The sequence below is a fragment of the Echinococcus granulosus genome (genome assembly GCF_000524195.1).
Source record: "Echinococcus granulosus chromosome Unknown EG_S00116, whole genome shotgun sequence".
In the NCBI taxonomy this organism is placed as follows: domain Eukaryota; kingdom Metazoa; phylum Platyhelminthes; class Cestoda; order Cyclophyllidea; family Taeniidae; genus Echinococcus; species Echinococcus granulosus.
The window spans coordinates 111,270-136,536 of record NW_020170496.1 but is presented as its reverse complement, the minus strand read 5'-3'; the positions used below and the strand labels follow the sequence as shown (position 1 = coordinate 136,536).

At 44.3% G+C, this 25,267-nt stretch overlaps 2 protein-coding genes across 2 annotated transcripts; one reads left to right on the top strand and one right to left on the bottom strand. All coding sequences in view use genetic code 11, as the record gives it.

Annotated features, from left to right (window-relative positions):
- Positions 1-218: 218 nt before the first annotated feature.
- On the top strand, positions 219-2,364 carry EGR_08703 (Putative RNA-binding protein; the record flags this gene model as incomplete). The annotated part of the gene is made up of 2 exons (XM_024497952.1): positions 219-379; positions 615-2,364. The coding sequence occupies 2 exons, from the start codon at positions 219-221 to the stop codon at positions 2,362-2,364; spliced, it is 1,911 nt and encodes a 636-aa protein (XP_024347634.1).
- A 718-nt stretch (positions 2,365-3,082) lies between these two features.
- EGR_08702 (Phosphoinositide 3-kinase regulatory subunit 4) lies at positions 3,083-25,144 on the bottom strand (the record flags this gene model as incomplete). Its single annotated transcript, XM_024497951.1, is given in 23 exon segments — positions 3,083-3,341; positions 3,668-4,047; positions 4,286-4,485; positions 4,565-4,877; positions 4,927-5,257; positions 6,173-6,541; positions 9,560-9,617; positions 11,474-11,771; positions 12,487-12,742; positions 13,126-13,361; positions 14,547-14,837; positions 15,306-15,569; positions 16,653-16,728; positions 16,812-17,375; positions 18,126-18,307; positions 18,323-18,438; positions 19,741-19,916; positions 20,683-20,984; positions 21,699-21,815; positions 24,229-24,495; positions 24,575-24,746; positions 24,824-24,970; positions 25,011-25,144. 23 exon segments carry the CDS (start codon positions 25,142-25,144, stop codon positions 3,083-3,085), a joined length of 5,508 nt encoding a protein of 1,835 aa, XP_024347633.1.
- Between the last annotated feature and the right edge of the window lie 123 nt (positions 25,145-25,267).

Genomic DNA, 25,267 nt, shown 5'->3' with positions numbered 1-25,267 from the left:
ATTCTTGATCATTAATAATTTTGTGCCTCAAACTAAGTTTCAGGCTAATAAAGGGCCTGTAACCAACCTTTAAACACTTATTAAACCGCGTTTAATTGTTTAAATTCCCAAATAGGGCTGTGGTTTTTCAAATGTTGGGCGACTTAAAACATCTCTTATAATTGGGGGCCGCTATCTATCTCTTTCCATTACTTTTACTCACTTGAGTGCGTTACAACATGGGACGGGACGATAGTAAGCGTGAAACGAACTCCAAGAGCAGCCGAGAGAGTGGTTCAAGGCGGCGCTGTGAGCGTTCAATCGAAACACATGGCTCTGAAACGAGTTCCTATCAGAAGCCGAACTACCGAGCCCTATGTGTCCGTAAAATCTCCTTAAAGTTTGACATTGATACCATACAGGAACATTTGCATGATGCTTTCTCAACATTTGGTGATGTGGATATCCGTATTTTTAAATCCTCCGAAAGAAGGCTTGCAATTATATACTTTCGGTACATGCCTATACACAATGCTAATTTTTGCAATTCCGTATAGCTTACGTTTGCATTTAGTATTCCTTACTTGAATAAATACCCACGTTATAATATCTCATAAGTGCGATTCTAATTTTAGTCACTCTCGTGATGCCCATCGTGCGTACAGGTGCAAACACCGGGTCTACATTCACGACAGAGCTTTCAGTGTAGAAATTTGGGATGAAAGGGAACCTGTTATACATGGGTCAGGAAATCGCGAAGAGTCATCCCCGCACCGACCACGCTCGTCGCCCAAGCACTCGTCACTCCGCCCTTCTCCCTTTGACGATCGTTCTCGTTCGCCGCTGCGTACGCCCAGTCGTCATTCTCACTATTCCGGCCGCGGAAGTCGACCTGGATCTATGGAATCTGAGCCTCTGAACGACCCCAAAGCCACAAGAACTCTCTTTGTCGGCAGCTTGGAGCCCGACATCACAGAAGCTGAGGTTCGCGAGGCTTTTGAACGCTATGGAGTTGTTGAGCAGATTGATGTCAAGCATCCCAGTTCCTCACATGCCTACGCTTTCGTTCGCTTTGCCAATGTTGATATGGCAGTGGTAGCAAAAAATAAAATGAGTGGGAATTGTGTGCGTTCCTACCACTGCAAGATCGGCTACGGAAAACCCCTCATTTCTAATGTCTTATACATCAGTGGACTAGACAATTGGCGAGATACCGAAGAGCTGGAATGCTTTCTTAATCAGTTTGGAACGCTGGTCAAACTGGACTGGGAATTTAGGCAAAACTATGCCACGGCAGTGTTCCAAAGCACTGAGGTAGCTGAGGAGGTGAATCAGCAGCTGAAAGCACTGGCTCTGCGTTATCCAGATCGCAGATTAATGGTGGATTTCATTGAAGGTGACATTCAGAAAGATGTACTCTCCGCACCTAGACAGTCCTCACTCATTCCCCTCCCCTCCACTTTCCCCATCGTGCCTGAACTCATCCCCTCTCTACCCTTTCCGAATCAATTCGTTGCTGCTGCGTTTGATCTCATGCGTGCTCCAATGGGAAACAATGAAAGTAACGCTTCCGCGTTTGCACCTTCTTCCGCTGAAGATGTACGACTACGGCGACAGCCCCGGCCGATCGATTCCACTCGGCAGCAGCGATTAGCCATGGGCCCACCGCCCCGACGTTTGGCTCCTATTTCTCGTTTTGGGGGTCGTGGTGCCTCACCGATCGATAGCCTTCTCCGACCCGACATGACAGACCTTAGCGACCCTGTCCTCTCTTCCATCATTACCATGTCTGATCTGGAAGCGTTTCTTCGTCCCCACCTCTGGTTTGCTCGTCTCTACACCAAAAAGTCAGTGTTTCGATTTAGGTGCCTTCATGTTGTTGGAGACGAACGCCTAGCAAAGGAATTGCCCCAATCACCTGCTTTTTCCTCCTTTGGGGGAGTTCTACGCTTCCAGATGGCCCATCAGGCGCGGACGGAGGCCTCATGGATGGCAGACGCAGTAGAACAGATCAACGGGGCCCTCGGAGATCCCTCCTCCTCGTCACCGCCCTTCTCGATCCTGTTAGCGCTTCCGAATCAGGAGGAAAATGTTGAAGAGGAAAAGGACAAGGATGAAGGGGATGACTCGAAGCCGAACTTTGTAAAAAGGCCACTTACCTGCCTCGTTTCATATCTGCGCTTGAAGCAAAGAGCGGGATTTCTTACCCCGTTGCCTACTGGAACTGCGAATAGCGGTGAGGAGGAGGGATTTCACAAGTATACCCTGCTTTTGCTCACACCGAGTAGTTTTTCCCTCAGTCTTTTGAAGTTCGCTGCGCCTAGACTTTCCTCTGGACTGGCATTTGTTGACGACTTTCTGGTGCTCTTACTACTCCGCAACTGAAGTGTTTCATTTTTTGCCAATGCGCTATCGATAATATCCACTTTTGCTACTTATGCGGGTACATGTGTTCATTTCCAGGTAGGACAGGCCTTTGGCTATTATAATAAGTGCTTGAGTGCTAGACGGCGTAGCCAAACTCAGATTGTCCTCATTTTATTGTTCAATATGTACAATTTATCCACTCAAGTTTGAGAAGATGACGCAAAATCGGTAAGTTGACTAGGTGTCGACGATTCAGCGCTGATTAGCCTTCTCCAGGGGGACTGACCGCCTCAATCTACGGACAAGAACTCGGCCAGCACACCGGTCCCTTCGCGTCATTCTCGGCAAATTTCCTGGATCAGTTCCCTATCACCTATGAATAAACAAACGTGGTGATGATCCTCCTCCAACTCACGTCATCCTGTTCCGTGTAGCTCATATTGCCATTTCTACTTGCTGCAAACAAGTAGGCGATAGAACAAATGACCACATCAGTTTAAGCTCTATCATTTTAAGCCTGAGGTCGGGGGTTGCCTTTTCTGCTTCTGAAATCCTATCCCACCCAGTTAAGTCTAAAAACATGCTTATACAGATCCAGATCGACGTTTTAGTCCAAGTAGGGATTCTGGCATTGAAAGACATTTTCACTTGAGGTACAAATCAAATCAAGAAACTACATAATCAGTTGTGGCTAGAAAATGCAAACACATTCAGATGGTCGAGACTGCCGTTCTTTTCACCTCCAAAATTTCATGACGCCGTTCATGGCCGCCGAGACGAGAAAGGCGCGCCCAGAGGAGTGACTAATGAGGGCCAGGTCGCTGACGCCATTGGTGTGACCTACTGTGACGTCGCCTGCATCCAAAGGACTGAAGTAGGCCTCACCGCGGCGACCCTTTGAGGCGGCGGGGGTGGATGATTGATGCTGCTGTTGAAAGTAGTCTTCCACTGACTCCTCTTCCGTTACTACTCGTACGCCGTCGACCAACTTTTCGCTGCAGAGGAAAGGAAATAAGTTTGAACCGTATTTCTGATCAAAAAATACATGCAATTGAATCTGTCATAGGGCTTGGATTTCAAATGAAGAGTGGCTGATTGGTTTTAATGCTTAACTAGTGATCCAATAATAAGGCTCTAAGTGTTTGACCAGTAACCTTCAAGTCAAAGGGTTTAATGCTCAATCAAATGAGCTTCTACAGCAACAGCGCAAACAGTATTCCGTTTCATTAACAATCAGGTGGTTTTAACGCTCGAATTGACAGGCCGATAGTTCGGTCTTCCGTGGCTTTGTTAGTGTGATTTTAGGACGGAGAATGCATACCTAAAGGAGACACGTGGCCGAAAGATTTCCTCAGTTCCCGCCCAAGACAGAACTGCGGAGGCGTCGGGCTGAGCGAAGCTCCAGCACCGGAGCCGAGCATCATGGCCACCAGTTACCAGCGTTGGCAATGCAGCAGCACTATTGGCTGCACCAGATGGTGCTGTCGAGGACGACGAAGACGTAGACGGCGGTGGGAGAAGGAGGAGACTAAGAACACCACGTCTAGGCAATGGGCAGGAGTTTTTCGCGATCAGAGGTTTCGAATGCGTGTCAGACTGTGTCCATGTGGCTGCCACGCAGGTTGTCGACGCCTGGCGCGGATTAGAGTCGTCCAGGTCGAAAAGCACCACTTCGTTATGGTGGCCTGTCGCAGCACAAATCTACAAGATGGTGGGTGGAAGGTGACTAACATAATATCCGAGTCGCACTTTTTAAACTGCCGCTGAATCATAGACCCGATTCCAGTGGTCTCTAAGTGAAGACTAAATGCACCCAAATTATTTTTGATGCAATAATCGAAGCTACGACTACCTAAATTGTATGACTCTGATTTCGTACACATACAAACTCTAACGGGAAGTCGCAAAAATCAGAAATACAAACGAGGAATTGGCGCACCAGTGTGGAGTGTGAGGATCGTCGATACCAATCGTAGAGTTGAAGCCTAGTGAATCCCATGGATGTCTTGGTATTATGGGGCAAAATGAAATGCGAAATGGTGCGCCGGTAGCGTAGATCCCAAATGACCACGTGGCTGTGAATCGTGCCCGCCGCCAGCCACGTATGCCCGCTGTGAACGGCGAGACAGGTTACAAGGCCTACAAGAGCATCAATACCGACGACCCATCATAAGTTCATTTATTCACAGATAGAAGCAGTGCAAGGTAAAATACCCACCATGCATACGATCCTGTTTCAACCACCACACTGGTTCCTTCACTCGCACATCCTGTCCCACAATATTTCCGCTAGTTGTGGAGTAGACCAGAAGATTTTGATCGGTTCCACCAAGCATGTAGGAGTGGAGGGGGCTTCCATCATCGCCACAAAAAGCGGTCGCCGGGGCAGTCAAGTGTGTGGCTCTTCCGTGATGTGCCGTCTGCAGAGGAAAGAGGGAGCGCAGACAGCTGACTGAGTCGTCCACCAGGTGAATGGCCGAGTTATTGACCAGTGTAGCCACACTGCTTCCGCTCTCTGTCCACACAAGGCACTAAAAGAGTAAAGAGGCAGTAGTTAAATCCCGAACGCTTCCGACTTACCCGACAGCTCTGCTTGGTCTCCAGGGCGTCCTGAGGTTGTCGAACCGAGTAACTGGAGAGAGATCGAGAGGGAAGGGAGCGTCCAGCAAAGGTGTCGTCATCCGCAGCATCGCATTCTGGAATCTTCACTTCCGTAGCCACCAAACTATCATCAGGCGTTTCTGGGGTGGTTTCATCATCCTCGCTGGCAACTCGCTCGACGAATTCATCGGTGGAAGCCATCAACTGGCTGGAACTGGCGTGGGCAGCGCGTCCGCAGTCCCAAAACTTGACAAATCCATCACCACTGCTGCAAGAGGCGAGCAGACGACTGGATGGATGTAGCGCTAGGCTATGGAGGGAAGGAAGATAAAACATTAAATACATTGGGAGCTCTCCTTATACCTCTGATAATCCTAGTTGGCAAGGATGTCGGAGGAATAGCACAATGGTTCACAGGTAAATAGGGATTCGGTTAACATTGATCTACGAGAGCTTTGGGGTGGTTTTGAGGAATTAAAGTAAGTTTGGAAAATTTTACTTTTGCATCCAATCCCCTTTCTTCAAGGCCTTCCTGAAATGTGATCATAATAAGTCATAAATCGAAAAAGCCTGCCTTCATTGGGATCATTCAAGCTAATATATCAACAGCGTAACTTATGAAAGTACCTCAAACATGAGCAGTCCTAGCACAAAAAACCGTGGGAATATTAAAACGGCATATAAAGTGGTTGAACAGCGCCGCGGTCCTTAACATCAACCGGCAACAAAACCCTTCCTATATAGGAATCAGCAAAGAAAACAGAAATCTTCACTCATTCCTAGGAACGATAAATCCGGCCAATCGTATTATCTGATAGAAACAGCAAGATGGAATTCGACAGTTCACCGTAGACACTTCTAGTTCGGTTCTAAACAGACGACAAATGAGAAGGAGACTAGTTTACGGTAGACCTTCAAACTAAGCCACTACTTCATGCCCTTTAAACTATCAGATCGGCAGTGCTGAGGCCAATAAATCTCACATTGGACCTGTGCTATCAAAGATGAGTCGTTGAAATTTCAAATGGGTACATCCCTGAGTAGCCGTTATCAAGTTAATGGCTAAGAACAGTCTATTACCCTAGCATTTAAATAAGCATTTGCCACTGGGTGGTGAAGGAGGCGAGATAAGATCTAGCAGTCCTTACCATGGATTTTCAAACAATACAGTTGAGTCGAAACAGCAAAAAAATTACTGCAACCCAAACTACGGGAGCATATTTACCTCAAATGACCAGGCATGTGCTCATGCACATGCACAAGAAGTCGTAGACGGGGCCAAGTGTGTCCACCCCCCAGTGCCCACGTTGGGAACTCGGCAACACCACATCGCAGCTGAGGGGAGGTGAGGGTAACTGGTGAGACGGTGTGCGAAGGACGACCACTACCGTTAAAGCTGCTGTTGGAAACGCGGAGAGAGACGAAAGAGCCACGAGCCTCCGCAGTGGCCGGCTTCGGTGTCGATACTGCAGCAACAGTCAGACCACGGGCAAACACGGCCCTGGGAGGAGGATTGGAGGGCAAGGGAATACGACCCTGGCAGATGCGGGACGAGATGATATCGACGAACGAGGGCTTTGTTTTGATGGTAGCTCTGAGGTGGCGAATCATACAAACATGTGTAACAGAAGGATCTGATTTAATTCCAATTTCATCACGTGGACTCTCCAGTCTCCGTAGGTTTCGATCACCAACACGGTGAAATGGTGTCCCGATCACGTCATTTCTATAATAACACTCGTCAACCTTTCTATAGGCCTACAATAAAGTTCTGGCCAGACCCATACACCGTGTATCGACTTCAGAGAAGACTCATGCACGATTCTCAAACCGAATACGAACAGAGGACCGATGGCTTCTCCATTACTAATATAGCTTACCACTGAAAGATAAAGAAGAGGTAGTTATAGTAAAATCTTACTACGGAGTGAGACTTGAAAGAAGGCTCTACGTGGAAGCGTGAGCATGTATGCGTTCGTTACTACTTAGTGCCATCCCACGCCTAATGTAAACTGTAATTACCACTAGCCTTAACTGAAATCTGTCGACATTACTTGAATCGGTGGTAGCTTTAGGTGGAGAAAGTTTAGAGGCACACACACACTACCCAGTATTAGTCGCCACCTCCTAGATTCCATAGTGCAAATCCAAACTTAGCAGACACTTACATTTTTTATAATTTTGTACGCAAAACATCATTCAAATTTGAAAACTAAACGACGTGGCTCGCAATGGCGAAATGATAGTAGAACACACTGCATTTAGATTGCATGAAGGTGACCATTAATTATCCTCGCAATAAAACACGAGGTAAGTAAACAATGCTGCACGGCTCTTGTAACATAAAAGAAATAAATGTAAAACGCTTCTTCAAGTGTCTTACGAGTTGTAAGCAATAATCCTGCCCCAACGAGTTTCCCTGCTATAAAACGTATGAGTCGAGTCATCTTTGTTTCCACCTAACTTTTATTTCGTGGATGAGCACGTGATGGCCTGAAGCTATGGTAAGACCCAAACCATCGGTTGCGAAAATATCATCAAGTGGTACATTAAATATGCGATAAGACAGGTTTGCTCTCCCCCTTCCCTCCCAGCCCAAAGCACAAATCTTTTCAAGAGTCAGTTTTAATGCAATGAGGTATGAGGTCTCGCACTGTCTTCCTATTGACTAGTCGGCTATTCTTGCTGAGGAAAGCTTTTCTTCCAACCCCTAAAGTCGTGTTGGTCTGCACAGTGAGAATTTGAGTACTCCACCCGCCACACACAAACCAGGGTCTTTGAAGGATAAGGTGGGACGTATGAAGGGGTTATTAGGCTGGTGGATCGTTCGAAGCAAACCAATGATACAAGTATTCACTTAACACTGAAATACAAAAGCAAACGGTAAACAATTTAAAGTGAACGAAGCGTTTCCGTAGCCCAATTTCCAGATTGGCGCGCGGATCCCACTTGGTTACCATTCGCGATTTTCACATTTCAGGTAGGCGTAACTCAACTGTTTCACCGTGTGTCCTCCGAAACTTTACCGAAAGTTCTTCCAGATATGTTAAGTCGAGATTAATCGAGCAGTAGTGACCCATAGTTCTTCATCATTCAAAAAAGTAGAGGATCCCCATGAAAATGTCGCATCTACCTTTGGGAGACCCGGCACCAGAAGGGGATCACTCCTTTAAACCACTTCCAGGTAGTACGTTCTGTTAGGGCATTCCGCACCTTCTCTAAACAATAGGTGCATTTTACGAGAAGGTTTAGCGTCTCTGGGACTAGGCTCAGCCCGGGTCCTAAAGTAGTCAAGCTCGAGGCACATCTATCAAGTTATGTCAATCGACAAGTCATGACATAAGGGCGGGTCGAAAATGAGAAAATAGTAAAGGGTACAAATACGTAGAAAGCGCCATGACGAGACCGACGCATCTCTAGGCTTTACAGTTTATGTGTATAAACAATCGCATGCATTTTTGATGCCCTTCAAATCACAAGCCATTGCAGCGAGCTAAAGCTAAAACAGTATGCACCTTTTGTCACCCCATAATTAATCTCCACCCATTAGTAATGCCTACAATCTCTCCGACTACTACTGGCCACATTTATTCAACAAAAGCGAGTACGAGCTATTTCAGGTAGTGCAAGCTGAAGAAAGTTGCTTAACTGGCAATCAAGTACAGCGCATTCATCTGGTAAGATACAAGCACCTCCTTCCTTTTGACTCATCGCTGATCACGAGCGTTTAGCCCCACCAGTAAAGCTAAAAAACGCCGGATCACGGAAGAAGGAGCTTTAAACACACTTTTATCATGTGTTTTCACCAACTTCTACTGCGTTTAAAAATTAAAACGCACATGTGACGCGGTAGTTTTCGTACCTAGGCCCACAGCTCGCAAAATTAAGCCTCCTTCAGATAAAAGATGAATTACTTCGGAAGGGAGAACCATTAGACCAATGAAATCCCCAGAATACAGTGGTCGAGTCACCTCCAAGAGAGATCTCTGGCAGCAAACCTGCTAGCTTTTACAGAAATTTCCTCTTTTTTCAGCGTCCTCACACCTCCCTAATTCAATCTACATATTTTGGTTCCCATGGGCCAATCTAGCGAATTATTGCTTTGTGTGCTTTTGACTTCCAGGGGGTTTTTGGAACATCAGTTCTCGAAATTCCATCTTTGAATAAACAAAACTACCATTTCATTGCATCGGGTGACATACAAGTAAGGTTGATTCTTTTACATCACAATCTATGGGGATGATAACATTAGAAACTTTCAACCGCTGACCGTAATGGATTCAAAGACGGAGATCAAAGCGTCTCATTTTATTGAGGAAAATTCGTTTAACGGGTGCATTCTGATTGAGCAATAACTTAAGGGTTGTCACGAGTTTGAAGGGGAAGGTCCAAACTATTTGGCTTAAGGAAACCACAAATCAATTAAAATTCTTTTAAGGCAATCAGAATTAAGTGCTCAAAATAACCGCAGTTTCAAAAGCTAAGTTAATTCCAATGTGACTGGTTAACAAAAACTATAACTTCAATTTCACATAACATGGACGGGCTAAAAAAGACAAAATAAAGCTGTATAGCATCATAAAGTGCACTTACATAGTAAGAAAGGACTTACAGAGGATACTGAGTTGTTTTTGCTTCACACGACAATTTGATGAGCTCCGGAGTTGACACTGAAGGAGAATAAGAACGTAATGCATTCACATCAAGTGCAAGGTTTTTAGTGTGGCTCGTTTCAATGACTCGTTGTAACTTGTGCAGTGCATATCATTGTTTAAATGTTCGCATAGGGGTGCATGCGTCAGGCCATCGTTACGGTGTTCTTTATTGTGTTCTCTGCGCCTTTCCTTGCATTTTAAAACCCCATATCATGAAGCCTTCGCCGAACCTGACGGTGACCAAGCCTGTATGATACAAAAATTTGACGTAGGTTCAAACATTCTGAATACCCCAAGATGGGGTTCTAATGAGATGGTTCACTCAATTGTGGATGGGTCACGTCCGGAAAGACCCCCATTTTCAACAACGAATAATCACGCATAGCTGTGGCAATAAAAGAGTTGGAGATTGACGCGTCAAGGGTTACTTTTGGTAAACAAGTGATTTACTCCCACATCAACAGGGAAAGTCGTGAGAGCTAAAAAGTGCGTGTGCTAAGATAGGAACAAGTTTAAAAGACAACAATCAGCTCATTCTCTACTTCTCTTCCGTAATCAGATTAAAATTAAGTAAACAGATAAAAACCGGAAGGGGAAAAAATAGGAATGGAGCTGTCTAGTACTAGACTTTTTGATTCCAAACTTGTGCCCTGTTGCGACCGGAATGTGGATCGTATAATAGCAATTACACCGTTTTCTAGGATTAGTTAGTTTTTATTAGGAAAAAAATGCATGAGTTCATATGTCTAACCTATGCATCGTACAATTGTAGCTAGAAAAGGCTGCTTTACACAGCGGTCGCCAAAGGAATTAGCATAAGAACCCCTGGATTTCTCGATTGCTTTAAATAGGCTCGCTTGTGTTAGCAGCTTACGGATTTCAGCTTTATATAATGGCTGCAGGCGCAGAAACCCTTCGGAGGCATTGGCATGCAGCACTTTCGTTTGTTGGTGCCATTAAAGCTAATGAAGTTGGAGAAGTTCCAAATAAAAAAGTGGAAATAAACAAATAACCGAAACGTTCCCAAAATTTTGTTGCAAAAAGCTGCTACAGAAGGAGAAAAAGGAGTAATTAGTCGTGTTCGGCCGTGTCACGTGACTCGCTTCACTAGGATGCCGATCGGTCTAGGGTGAAGGTAGCCGCCGAACTTACGCGCAAAAAGTCGTGGAAAAGGGGGTTTGCAACAAGCACAGGAATTGGTTTTGTAGTGTGGGCTCGGTTTGGAAAAAAGTCGTCTCCAGCAGGTTTATAAACTCGAAAATATCTGCTATGGGTGTGATAGATGCAGGAGGCATCAAACGTTTAGCTACAAAAACAAACACAAGAAGCCAAGAAAGTAAGGTGGAAGAAACTTTGGGAAGGTTGAATGAAGATATCAAACCTAAATAAGTCTCGTTTTCGGTTCTTTTTATCAAGTGAACACCTGGGCAACCAGTGGATGAGCATGGTCCCAAGCATTTGACTTCACTCTTTTAAGATTTGTCTCTGAAAATTGGTTCTATAAATGGGCAAAAAAGTGTGAAAATTCTTCAGCACTTTTCGAAATAGGTAACGTAACGAGTTTTAACAAGGTGCTTTCCGTTGTGAGCGGAAGAGTTTCAATCCAAACTTCGAGCAGGAAAATTTTGCCACCTCCCAAGAGTTAGCAATGACGATGCATTTGGGGATTGTGCTAGTACTGAGCGAATGGATACTTCCTCGACGTGTCGTATGCCAGCATTCACTTTGATAAGCTTTCGTGTGTTTATGATGAATGGATATTATTCACAGTGAAGCGTCACTGAGTAGTTTGTCAACCTAAAAACGGGATGTTGGTAGCCGATGAGCTGCCTAAAAGTGCCGCACAAACATAAACGACTCATAATACATACCGATTGAATTGATGGGCTGAGGCCGTCGCACGCACACCACACCCGAGGGAATAGCTGGCAAGGGGTAGAGTCTCGCTCTCGGCAGGTCCCCACTGGACAAAGGGACAACGTAGGCCATTTGGTTGGGCGCCCTCAGAGTCGCTGACATGGAGGAGACTCGGGAGCCTGGCTCCGCGGAGTCTGCTGCACTCTGACACAGACCCATCAACAGGGGTGCTAGGCGCAGCAACTGATTCTCCGCCTGGTCAGTCATCTCGTGCTGCCGGAGGCGGTTTAGAACTTCGGCAACGGGGTCGCTCTGTGTGTGGGAAAGGGGAGAGGAAAAAGATGTCAGAGTTTAAAAATCTTCAAACCACCAAAGAAACTGTGGAAATGATACAAAAGTGGAATATGGAATTTTAAAGAACATTTAGTTAAAATCTAAAACCTATTTTGGATTCGTGGTGAATGATATTACAGCAATCTTCAACTACTGCTACCACAGTTCTGTCACCTAGTCAACCTTAGACCCCCTCTACTAACCAAGGCAAGCACCACAGAGGCTAGATATTGACAAACAAAGCACAAAAACACCGTTTCAAATAGGCAGAAGCGCTTAAGTGACTAGTAGCCGACACTTCGATCATGAACCAATGTAAACCTGAAGTACCTCAATCACGTGCCACTAAAAAAATGCGTGAGACTTTAAAAGAACCCAAACTCTTAAGCGCTCTCTCTGCGATAGGCGTGACAGCACATTGACCGCTGTCTGCCTTCAGATCCACAGTATTTGGAGCGGAACAGAAAGTTTGACGCAAAATGCCACGGTATGATTAATTCAGGACAGACATAACATCCCTTGACACTGATTAAACCAATAAAACTAACTAAATGGAGTGATATAGTATCAGATATGACATCGCTAACTTCATTTAGCAACAATGAGCATGAAAGTCGATATCCAAAACTTTTAGATTTCATCACAGCTCCTTCAAACACATCCAGCGATAGCACTGGCAACCTAGGCAACTAACCGAGGGAGCAGGGTACCAAGGCGTCTCGCACTTCCGTGCGGTCTGCCTTGCAGCCTGACGCTCCTGCAGGTGTTCCTTCAGGTCGGCACAAAGCTGACGCGGTGACATTGGCGGCACGGAGGGGTCTTCACTGCGGAATTCCGCGACGACATCAAAGAGAGTCGCGACGACAGTCTCAATAAAGGCATGACTCAGACAAGGGTGCAGGGCAGACAGAAGCACTGAGTCGTTCGTGAAATTCGAACCGATTGGACGTCTGGTGAAGGTGCGGGAGAGAAGCAAAGTGTACAGATTATTTTTTAATTGCAAATATGCAAAGCTGGTTTTGAATCATTAGATATGATTGAGCACCGCTGCAAATGACAAAATTTGATGTCTGGCAAAACATTCTTAAAGTGTAAGCCTTCACCTAAGTGACAGACGAGTTAAGAGACTGATAAAACATAAAAGTACAAAACCCCAAAGAATGAGGTGTTACTGTAACGACTACCACCGCTACAAACGACGAGTTCTTAAGCTTATCATGCAATTTTGTAAGCCAAATTCCACCTTCGTTGGGATGAATTGACAGGAAATAAGCCAAAGCACTATCAAACCCCAAAACTGGGGACTTCTGCCATAGTGTGGATTCCAACTCACGCGAAAATGCCCTCAGTGACCTCCCGCGTGAAGAGATGAGCGTAGACAGTGGCAATACCATATTTGCCCCCAGCAAAGCGCTCTAGATCAATGGAGCAAGTATAGGGACGGTGGTCGTGGACACCAGTGCCGCCTTCCGTTGTCTCAATGGTGTGATCGTCCAGAGGTCCGTTGGGTGCAACAGTGAGGGCTTTCAAACCGGTGCGTGCGAATGCTGTTACGTAGGCGATACAGGCCTGTGGGATGGGATGATGGTGGGTGAGAGAGGTACGACGATGTTCTACGCCAGCAGGTTCTCATGTCCAAATTCATTCATATCCCTTCTGATTAACAAATTACAATTTAGTAGAAAAATTATTTCAGCTGTTAGATCAAAATGTCGTTTATTTACCTCTTTCATAGACTAGAAGTGTAGTTGTGACCCGAAAAAAACGGCACTTATCAGGTAAAACCTATTTTGAAAATTCTGCACACTGTCATACGGGCCCTTTCGGTCTCCTACAATTCGGCCTACGCGCTGGTGACAATTGACATTTCACCTTTCAAAGAGGGATGATTCTCAAGAGTCAACTCTTTATTTAAGCCTAATAACCCTTTGCACAGTCAATTTCTAACAGACGAAAGCAGGATTAACTGTAAGTCCGTAATAACAATGAACGCGAAAGAATGATAATGTCCAATTAAACTTGGGGGTTGAAACTTCAGTTCAATTGGAGTGACTAGGATCTTTTAGCAACGCTAGACCCTAAATAAAGTTACGCTTCTTTAGATACATCCAAAGTAGCATCAACTCCAATTCAACAAGGCCAAGAGATCCAAGGGGTAAAAAGGGAATCCCATGCTTGCCGATTTTTCAAACAGACGACGATGCTCTGTGATCAACAATCCAGCCCATTTGAAATGACCGATATAATGCGTAAATGTAGAATAAATGAAAATGAGGATGTCGGATAACTTGCCAATTTATGCTATCAAGCGGTCTGGAAGGATGTAGAAGCTTTAGAACGAAAACATGACCAAAAAAATAGACACACGGAATTTTGAATTAAGCCCACCAAATGAAAATAGAAAATAAAGGAAGAGTAAAGAGAGCACGAGCGAAGTGATAGATAAGTGGTCAACGCTTTGAACCGAGAGAACACAGAACCATCCAACGAGTCAAAATCTATAAACGCGTTAAACCACATTATCTTCAAGACTAAGGCAAAGCGGGTACAACTAATAAAACAAAAGAGGCATGAGAGAAAGCTAACACCTGCTGAACTCAGTAACCTAAGCTGCAATTCACTTGAAGTGAATGAGAATGGTGTGGTTGCTCTAGAGACAGAACAACAACAGAAATCTTCTGCTGTGTTTCATTGGGAAACGGATGAATCACACGATACGAGGAGATAGAAGTGTCAAGGGCAATACTCGCCAACCTGTCGAATGTGCGCAGCAGGATGGGCGGTGAGAGCAAGTATGCGTTGGAGGAAGGCGATGGTGACGGGAGCACCGAGGACATGGCGACGCTCGAGATGGCCGAGGACTCGCAGACAGGCGGCGAGAGCAATCTCGTGGGGGTCCGCGAGACCTTGCTCCAACAGTGGACGCAGCACGGTCATCGACTGCGGGCCAAAACAACTCACTAGCGGCGCCACTTGGTTAAAGAAGGCAGCGCGCAGATTTGCATCCTTCTTTAAAGGGAGAAAAAGTGACAGTGAGCACGGAATCTCTAACATACATACTTGACGCCGCAGAAACAAGAATACGGAAACATATTTATAAATATGTGTGGTTCGATGGCTTCCAGTTTTAAGGTGTACTTCAAATGGGAATGGTAAAATCGTAATGAAGGCGAATAGGAATTAGTTATGTGAAAGTGTAAACTGGACATGGTACTGCTAAAACCGATGGAAAGCAACCAGTCCCGAGAGAGGAATAATGTTGCCTTAAACAGAAAAACCCAACAAACAGCAGCAGTGAATGGACCTTGAGGAAGCAAAACCCAAACCTAACAAGTCTTATTTTTACGAGCAACGATGTCAGTAGATGTTCTGACTCGTGAAAATGAGCTCAAAGTGAGTCGAATCTTGCATCTGAGTGGGATAATTGGGCGGGAGAGGACAGCGCTTAATAACTCATTCCTAACCGTTGGAAAAGCATTGGCTTTGAAAAGGCATAAAGAATACATGCCTGACCTTGTCATTGAGGAGGGTAACCATATGAGACAAGATAGCGTCGCTGGACTTCGTGTGACCGAGGAAGGTGGCCAGTGCGGCCAGCCCGGTGGCAGTCTGGATAAGAGCGCGGCGAACAAGGTTGGCTATCGTGTCGTCTGAGAAGAGGGCCACCAAGCGCTCACGTAGAAACGTTTGAACCCCCTCTTTCCCCGTGTTCACGCCGCGTGTCGGCAAGGTGGCGCCCATCAAGTGCAGCGCTGCGCTCACATCCGACAGCAGAGTCTGCATGAGGAAAGACGAAGTGGGTACATACAACTTCTACAGCCACATGGGCACCATCATGTTGCACCGCCCCGGATTACCATCAAAACACCTAGTTGAGAAGCACAAGATGAGGCAAGCTTAACACTCGATACCTCCACAACAATTCCGTGGATAATTTGTTTATTCAGAATCCTCGGATAGGTTAAAAACGTGCTCCTTTTGACTAAGTTTCATTTCCAACACAATTTTACAGGGTACTGAGGTGCTGAGCACTGATATTTTATAAATTCGTCATATAGGGATTTTAAGACAAAATTTGCAGTGAAATGAAAGGTTTTCACATCCGTTTCAAGCTCCGTGTGAATAAGCGTTAATGGTTTAAATTACCACAATTTCAACAGTACAAGAGCTTTGAAAGGATATGTTTCATATTTAAGCATCAATAATAAATTGTAACCATCCCCACCTCAAAAGAATGAGACTGAAAATATACTGTTCTTGTTTTTAGGCCAAAAAAGCAAATGGAAATCCGTACAAATTATACTCAGAAATTAGAAATTCGGAATGCATCACCTCTCACCTTAAAAAAGCTGAAACAATTTGATCTGCATGACTGAAGAGATAATGGGTGACTGCTAGCTATAGGCTCTTACTTTATCGAATTCGGCTTCCAGAGGACCGTTTAGCTACTTAATCTGAACCTCTGGTGTTTGAATTTACTAAATATCTAAATAATAGTCCTTAGGCGTAGTTAAAACGACCTCTGGTCCACCAGACAAGAATGCCTTCCCAAACCAAATTGGTAAGGGACGATCGTATGTCTGTGTCGATCCGACAACCCCAGAATATGCCAACAACACAGACATTTTTTAATCAGTACCATAAGCATATGGAGTATTGAATCTCAGTTCGTCATACACACACAAGAGCTTCAAAAACGTAACGACTCAACATAAAATCCACGAAATTCTCACAAAGTTAAAGTCTACTTTCATTGTGAAGTTGTTACCAGGAGCGAAAAATCCAGCCTAGCATTCATTTGATAGAGAATTAGGTGATATAATCATTTTAGAAATATGCCACATCACCGATACAGCCTACCTGCTCCGGCAGATTTTCATCCAAGCCCTCTTCCTCCCTCTCATTCATGATACGTAGTCTAGCGAGATCCAACAGTCTAGAGAATTAAAATGAAATCACTAGATAAATACATCCAAATTAAAGCAATTGACTGGTCAACAGGACGCATAGCGAACTCACCGTGAACAAACTGTGGTCAGCCGCGGGAGACACTGAGCCAGTGTAATTCGCACATCCACAGAGGGGTCCTGAGTCAATGCCGAGAGAGAGGGCAAAAGAAATTCATTCAGGAAGCGTGTGTCACTAATCACTGCCACGCATTCCTCTTCCTCCAAATCGGCCTTCCTCTCCCCTTTCCCCTGGACCGCAATGGTCGTCGCACACTCCAAGCTCTCCATCAAACCCTCCAACGCCAGACATCGGACCCCCGAACCGTGGAGCCGTGAATCAGAGAGGACTTCAACGAAGTGTGGCCAGAGACGATTGAAGAGTTGGAGGGAGGGAATGCGTTTGATGAGGAGGGAAAGGCAGTAAAGTGCGTCCATTTTGGCATCCTCGGAAGGAATGCTGGAGGTCTCACTGACAGAGGATGTTTTATCGACATAGGCAGATGTGACGGGATTAGCCCGATTAAAGTATTGCAGGTGCAGAGTAGCGGTGATGAGATTGCATAGTACTATGGAACCAGCGGACCAGGCGGGGGAAGGTTCATTGAGGAGGTTAGAAATAAGGTTTGGTAGGTTTCTGCAAGAGAAAGCATTAGCGCGCTTCAGATACACGTTCTCAATCGTTCTCCGTTAACCGATTTTTCCTAACATGGTCTACTTTTGGGAAGAGCAAAGCTTTGAAGCTGCTTCCTATGCGTGAATAAACGGAAAGTTAACACAAGAAAACAACCAATCATAAAAATATACAGGGAAAAAGCATCAAATGCAACAATTCCCCATCAATAACCACCTACAATCCTGAGACGCTGAGGCTGTGAGGAAAAACCGTCTTATAAATGGTCTGCATCGAATTCATCTGTTTGCCAAGACAAGCAGGTTAGTTAGGATACTCATTATAAGACTTACAGAGTGAAAGTAAGTCCCTTCGTTTAATTAAGATCGTTTCTTCCATGCGTCTTCCATAAACAATTTTTAATTGAGTTTGGCTGCAAACCTTTGCACCTGAAAACGATTTCAACCTCCGAAAAGCCAAATTTAACAAAAAAAATGCTTCTGCTAATCCCGTTATACAAACAATGCTCTTATCATAGCTTTGAAATAGAAGAAAGTCAAACGATAGAGTGAAGTGGGATTGCCATTGCTGATAGTGCAGCATAGCCATGTCGTCTTAAAAGATAGCGAGTGGCTTTAACGTTCATCCGACTACTTTTAAGCTCAGCTTTTTTAGAGGGCCTTCACCGGTAATCTACCACAAATAGCTCTCAAAATATTCCGCAAAATGTCCATAAATGGGGGCAGATGCGGGCAGGGGTGTCGGTAAACTCACGCTCGAATACGACGAAGCCGGGCGTCCGGACTGGCCATAGAAGGTTCGAGGAAAGACCGCATGAAGGGGTGGAGGTGGGTAAAGAAAAATTCGGGGAAGAGACCGCCTCGATGAGTGGAGAGGTGATGTGCAGCGCTGCCGCGAGCCTCCGGATGCAGCGAGAGCAGCTCTGTTATCAGTGACTACCAAAAGCAGACAATCAGAAAACAGTTTATTTTAGCAATTTGGCGGATGATATTAAATGGCTGCAGTTCTCCTTTATGGAGCTCGATGTTTTGTAAGCAGGTATCAAGGACGCCAATAAGACAGCAAACTAGCAACAGTTATGCATCCTTTTAAATGATGACAAAGAAACTATTCACCCTAGGAGAAAAGATAAATTCTAGTCGAGATGGGTATATTTTTAATGATTTTTTGGGGGAAAAACTCACCTATTGTATCCCTTATTTTTAGAAATGAGGTACCCTTCTCGCAGCTATAAATAGGGGTAGCAAATTGGCATTTAGGGTTCTAGGCGTTGATAAAAGAGCCAGCCATGCTTTACATATTAGATCACACAATCTTTTGCTATCGACTGCAAAATAGAATGGTGTTTGGACGATTTTTATGATGTAATCTATTAAATATGGCTTTTACCGTCAACCGTCTCACTACTAATAACCGTAAGATGCGGAAACAACTGAAAACCTTGCCAATGTTTCAGAATTTATGGAAACTATGTGCGACTAGATAATCTGGAAAAAAAGGAAACTTTTTCAGTCCTTTTTATAAAGTAATGAGTTGAAAACGACTCCCGCCCCATAACGTTTAATGTTACATTAGGAACAAAGAAATCTGGTAACAAGACCGCCTTTGCGGTAATGTGATCTTACTACGCTTCCTATTTTATACTAACCATGGCCTTAAAAAAGTAGCAAAATCTGATGAAAATCTAATATACTTTTCAATAATTATAAGTCAATTATACCCCTTGTATTATAGTGTTTATCTCCTGAGGCAGTAAATTTCAACAAAAAAAGAAATAAAGCCATGTTCCAGCGCTTCACTCAATCTCTTATTATGATCCGAAAAATTCAGTAAGAAGATTTCGGCATTTTGTAGCTTGAAAATTAATCAGACTAGGTTCTCTTCATAAATATTTTTAGTACTTTATTAAATATTAATCCATTTACCTCTATCCCTCGCTTTATGTCGTTCACACCCTAAGCAGCGACCATGATTACCAACAAATGCAGTCTTTACATTGTTTCAGGCAGCGGTAGACCAAACAGTCGTACACCCAGCCGCATAGCATAAAATCCAGGCGATAGTAAGGATTCTTCTCAAAGTTTCAAATTATAAATGAATTAGGTGAGGTTTTAGTGTGATAATATCTAGTCCGCAATCAGATAGTAAAATCGCAACTCACATTTAACGATTGCAATTTCGGTGGGTTAATTGCTGATTTAATAATGGAGGTGATATGATACAATCAAACAGGTGAATACACATGGAAATTCTTCAACGCTATGAGTTGGCCTCTTTATGCACTTGCATATCAAGATAGAAATAGAGGTGTCACGAAGTTACAGCAGAGCATTCTGAAAAGTTACGTCATCAAATTGATTCGGCATACTAACTGGTTCCCTAAGACAAGAATTGTGGAAAGTGACACGACGTACACGAGCAGCGGGATCCGGAACAGAGGCCAGCAGTTTCATGATCCTCGTATTTTGATGGCGACGGTAGGCGAGTAGGTCGGACAGCGTAAAAGCTACCGATCCATCCGTGAACATTTCCAGCAGAACACACCTATGGGGTAAAATAGTTTTTGTTTTAAAAGCACGCTTACCCACCTAGACCTTTCAGCTCTCAACGTATGGTAAAGGCCTATAACGAAGGTGTAGTCTTGCGCCATAAAACGCACCCAAGAATGACCCGTGGGGATCAAACAACAAAAGACCCCAAAATCCCAATTTGCAGGCCAGATGTCAAATCTAAACGTCATAAGGTAAAGGCGTCTGCCGCACATCGCTGGACCTGAGGTACCTAAATGCCTTCTCACACTGCAAAAAAAAGCTATTAAAAATCTCAAGAAGCCGGTAAGGCAACAAAGTGAGCTTTGCTAATCTGTTTCATGCTGGGCAAAGTACCCCTACAAAGGAAAGCGATCTATGAGGTGGGTTTGCTGAAGGCCATCGTCCAACCTTCAGCAAAATATGACAAATACAATTTCATAATACAACCAGGACTACCTTTGAATTCGAAATCAGTCCCATTATGACAGAAAATTGCCCCACAACCTCTGTTCCTGCCTTGCCGATGGCTGTAGTGCATTCCACCACCTCATTATGACCGTAGTAGAAAAGATGACATCGATGGCATTTTTAAGACTCCAGGCACCCTGGAGTTATGCTCATAATCTCACTGCTCTTCTGTGGGTTTAATACTAAAACCTACTTTCAGACTTGAACGTACTATAACTCGGAACCTGAAAATAAAACCACACCGCAAACAGCAGTCAATTAAGATAGAGGACGGTAGAGAACTAGGGAAGATGAAATGATTGCGCACGAACCCGACAGAAAAGAGGTCCATCGAAGGCCGCAGGTGCGGTTCATTGAAACTTCTAATGAAATCCTCCGTCAAAGGCTTCTCCATGTTCACATTTGGCGGTGTGGGGGACGCCGAGTCCGGACACGAGCCCGAGATAAGTCGGAGGCGGCCAATTCGATTAGTTGCCTTGTCAACCTCACTTGAATGGCTCTTTTTACCTCCGGTAATAGTGTTGGTGAGCGTTAGGGACTGCGACGACATGATGTCTTCTTCGTATGCGTGCAGATTTTCATCAGCCACCTCACCGACCGTCACCTCCTCTTCCTCCATATTTTATCAAAGAAAGAAAAGTTCTTCATACCTCACAAGCTAGAATGGAGAGGATCACCTCATTTATATCCATCAAATGGTTTCGTTCGACCCTCTGTGCTGAAGACAATACCATTGCGTCCACATTAAAGAATACTTAGAGTTTTATTCTTGGAGCTGTCAGTTGATACGTCGTTTTCGGGTCTGTCTCAAGGAAAGGGTGACCACCACAGTTCAGACGCTTTACTAGCTCAATATAACACCGAATGCCATTCATTTTTTGTTGGGCATATTTTTAACAGTCCAAAACTAAGGTGCAATTATCCTTAACTCAAAAACATCTTACGGACACGGAAAGTCACTCATTGTTTTAAACTCAGGATTTGGCGCAAATCAGCAGTTGCAGCTGAAAAAGTGGGGCGTCACACAAATGCTGGTAACGAAAGTGTTAACCCGAAGATGGAAACTTTACAAAAGCAGAAAGTTGAGATTCATTATCAAAACGAAGTGCCCGTAGTTGAGATAACCAAGAGAAATGCACTAATTTTAGGACGGCCTGCTAAAACGACCTGTTGTAAATTGCGGACTTTTCAAACGCATGCCCTTCTTTATATGCACCAACTACAAACCGCAGCTGTCAGTTCATCAGTGCACTACTCTTGTTAGTGTTCCCTACTCTCTTCCTCTTATTTTGAGTCCTCATGTTATGAAAATGCCGCTTGAACTAACCTGGCAAACGTGATCCGTGCTTCGGGACCGAGTTGAACTCGGTCTCGAAGCCTCTGGATCTTCTTGCAAAATTTGTTTAGCATTTAGGCAAGGTGCAGAATGAGGTTGCAGAACACACTGTCTAGAAATGGTTTAAATTAATAGTTTGATTCGGGTGTTGAGTTCCTCAAAGCCAGGAACATTGCCTCGCTATTGTTACCTTAACCTTCAATTAACGCGCTAATAAATCGCTCATCTTCAGGGTGATTGATAAAACGATCAGTTTGCACCTACGTTATCTAAGAATGGAATATCGTGGTGTAAGGTAACCACTTTAGTCGACGACAATAAGCCCCAGACCACCATTTCTTTTGTCACTTCCATGCGCTTGATAAAAAGGTACCGCGCATTTTATGTTATATCCTGGCTGACTGAATTATGAATTATGGTTGTCTCTAAACGACTTACTCACTAACTTGCCCCGCACTTCCAAGACATACACCATTTTACCTCCAGAAGACTAGGATTGCTGCATATTGGTGAGGCGCAAGTCCAATCGTTTACTTCATGAAGGTAAAATCTCAATTATAACAGGGATCTACCTCCTCAACATGACACAGCTCGAACATATCCACAAAAATATCGACTGAGGAAACAGCTAAGGGTAGTACATCAGTCAATTTGACGAAAATCCTCACCTTAAAAACCTACTTATGAGCGGATTAACACGTTAAGTTGTATAAGAGATGTTGCCTCATCCTCATCCCTCACATTCCTCTGGTGATATTTCCTCAAGTGCTGTTTATCACCTCGTTTGTCATTTGGCAGTCACATGATCACCTACGATTGCGTCATTTGAGAGGCAAAAGTGAGGCAGGAACTGAGGTGATTAGGGCAAGGATTTCATGCCTGCTGAGACAAATCTTTTACAAAATTTGAATTTGCAGGAACTCTGCGTCGCCTTGGAAGACGATGGATTTTGACAGTGATCATTTCAAAAAAACATGCAAGGAAGCTATGTGTAGCTATCGAATTTTGCTGTAAAAATTCGCAGAATTTGTCGCGTAATTTGTCTGAGGCTTGGACATGAAGGGATGTGATATTTATCACGAGCTCCTCTAATTCGACTACAGACGAATGCAACTGGCAGGAGATAAAGATTCGTCGTTGACAGCGAAACAGAGGGCGAATGGGAGGTTATTTTGATCCCCAATAAAGCAAGAACAAATGATGGAAGAGGAGGCAGTGCTTCATCTTTAGGCATCGCAGAGCCGATTTAGTGTAGTAGCTTTACAGTTTAACAAAAATTCAACTCAAGCTCAGTAAGATTAATAACGTTAACTACAGCTCCATGCTAAACCACACTCATCCCTCAGGCATGCATCAGCAGGACTGTGAATTCACTTACTTACAGCAAGAGAGCCGCGTTTTATCTGCAGACGATCGAATTATGGGTGCCCATTGAGCAAATTCAAGGAATAGCGTTACATGCACATCAGGGGTGCTTTGAATGCGACCATCACGAAACAGTACTTAAGCAGGATTATAATTTAGTTTAAGAGTGAAAGCTATCAAAGGGCAGAAGGTTATAGCTGGGGACTAAATACTGCTGGCTCTTTAAAAACGTGGATCATGAGGTGTAATTACATACGATGGGTTGAAATAAAATGCTGCGGAATACAAGAATTGGGAGTGTTTCCCATGTATGACAAAGTAAAAATAATACGTAGACCCCGCACTTTTCACATAAGGATCTAAGTTAAATAAACCGTTTGAAACAAAAACATATTGAACACATTGAAGGGAGCGGCGAATATGACCATCCTGAAGCTCTACTTGCATCAAATGAGAAGTACAACTTGGTGCTTCATTTGACTGCACCAGCAAAATGAAATGATGTTAGTTATTTGGAAATATGGAACTGGAGGGGGATTCCGCAATAAAATCACCGCTTTACTTATAGACAATCATTTTCGACAATAGCTTTTGCCTCTTCAGATTACGGGGCATCTACCCAAAAAAAACACCTTAAAGGCAGAAAGCAGAGGTCACGGAGCCAAACCAATGCATGAATTTTTCCCAAAAAAATATCGGAATTAGCAAAAAGATGACAAGGTGAGTAATGGGCGAATCCTAACTCACTCAACACAGATTTAAATATTAGCCATCGGAAATCACAGGTGAAGAATTAGCCATAATCAGATCCCAGAAACTTATTCATAATCAACTGACGACCATTGTCATTCAAGAGTTAGAGAAAACTAACTCAAAGGAATAGGTATAAATCATCTCGATGGCAAATATTTTTGTTATTAGAGTAGACGGAGAAATGCGAGGCGATACTTAAACCAAGATTTCACCCTTTTAAACTCAAATTGGGAAGCAGCCATTAGAAAGACAGGGGTGTGTGCGGGATAGCTCATTTATGCACAAGAAAGTAAACGTTGAACAGGCTCATTCGTTTGTAATTAGATCACTTGGCCACCCATCACCACTATTTGCCTGAAAACAGCAGCAAATTTCCTTAAAAAGGGGAGCAGAAACGACTCACGGGATCAACATCGCCTTTGAGGTTAAGAGACCCAGGGGCAGAACCAAATGCCTCACCATTACCAGCACTGCAGAGCAGCGGGTCGATGAAGCGTTCAGGCGCTAGATAGCAGACCCGACGTCGGGAGCTATCAAAAAAATAGGTGAACTCGCTCGGATTGTCTGCAGGCAGGCGGGTGGACTTAAAGGGCGCCGGATCGGCCAGGAGCAACCAGCCCCAGGCCGTGAGGAGTACGTTTTGCGACTTAATGTCCCCATGGCAACGCGGCTGCAGGAAAAAGAAAAGGCGAGCAAAAGTTAAAGTGATGAAAACTTCCACTCAAACAATCTCGACTTTTAAAACTCACGGTGGAGTCAGCATTTGTCGAGGAATGTAGCTGACTGATAGCAGAAAGAAGTTGGAAGGCGACCCACCGTTTTTCGTCCATAGTGAGGAAGGGTCGAGTGCAAAGACGCTCGGTCAGCGAGTGGTCCACAAAATCACGAACTATGAAGGCGTACTTATCGGTGACGAAGTCTCTAAAACACATGGCAACGAGTCAAGATAAGGGAGAGGTGGAGCCGATGCTGACGATCCATTGTGGAATGGAACGTACATGTTCAGGGGAAGTAGATTTACGGCACCCTCAATCCATTGACAAAATGGGAGTACAGCCTTTCTGACATTCTCAATCAAGAAGGTGGCTTTTGTGTAGGGAAATACCTTCACTACTTTGCGGGGCGACCACTTGCTCCCCATACACCTGTAGGGAGCAGGGAATGACAAGAAGAGCAGGTACTCACCTCACTTTAGCCACTTTAAACAATCGAGATCCCCTAAGTTCCTCCTCAAAAGTAAAACAGTTCTGTAGTTCGTGCAGACACTCCTCACACCCGACAACCTGAGGCGAAGACACTCCATAGACTTGATTGCCCATTGGAGCTATGCTAGACAAAAAATGAACAGCTGAATAGTGGAAGCTCACAGTGGCTAACGAGTGTAACAATAAAGAACAGCGAGATTATTTTATTAGCAAATATTCAAAGCAACCAAAATTAAA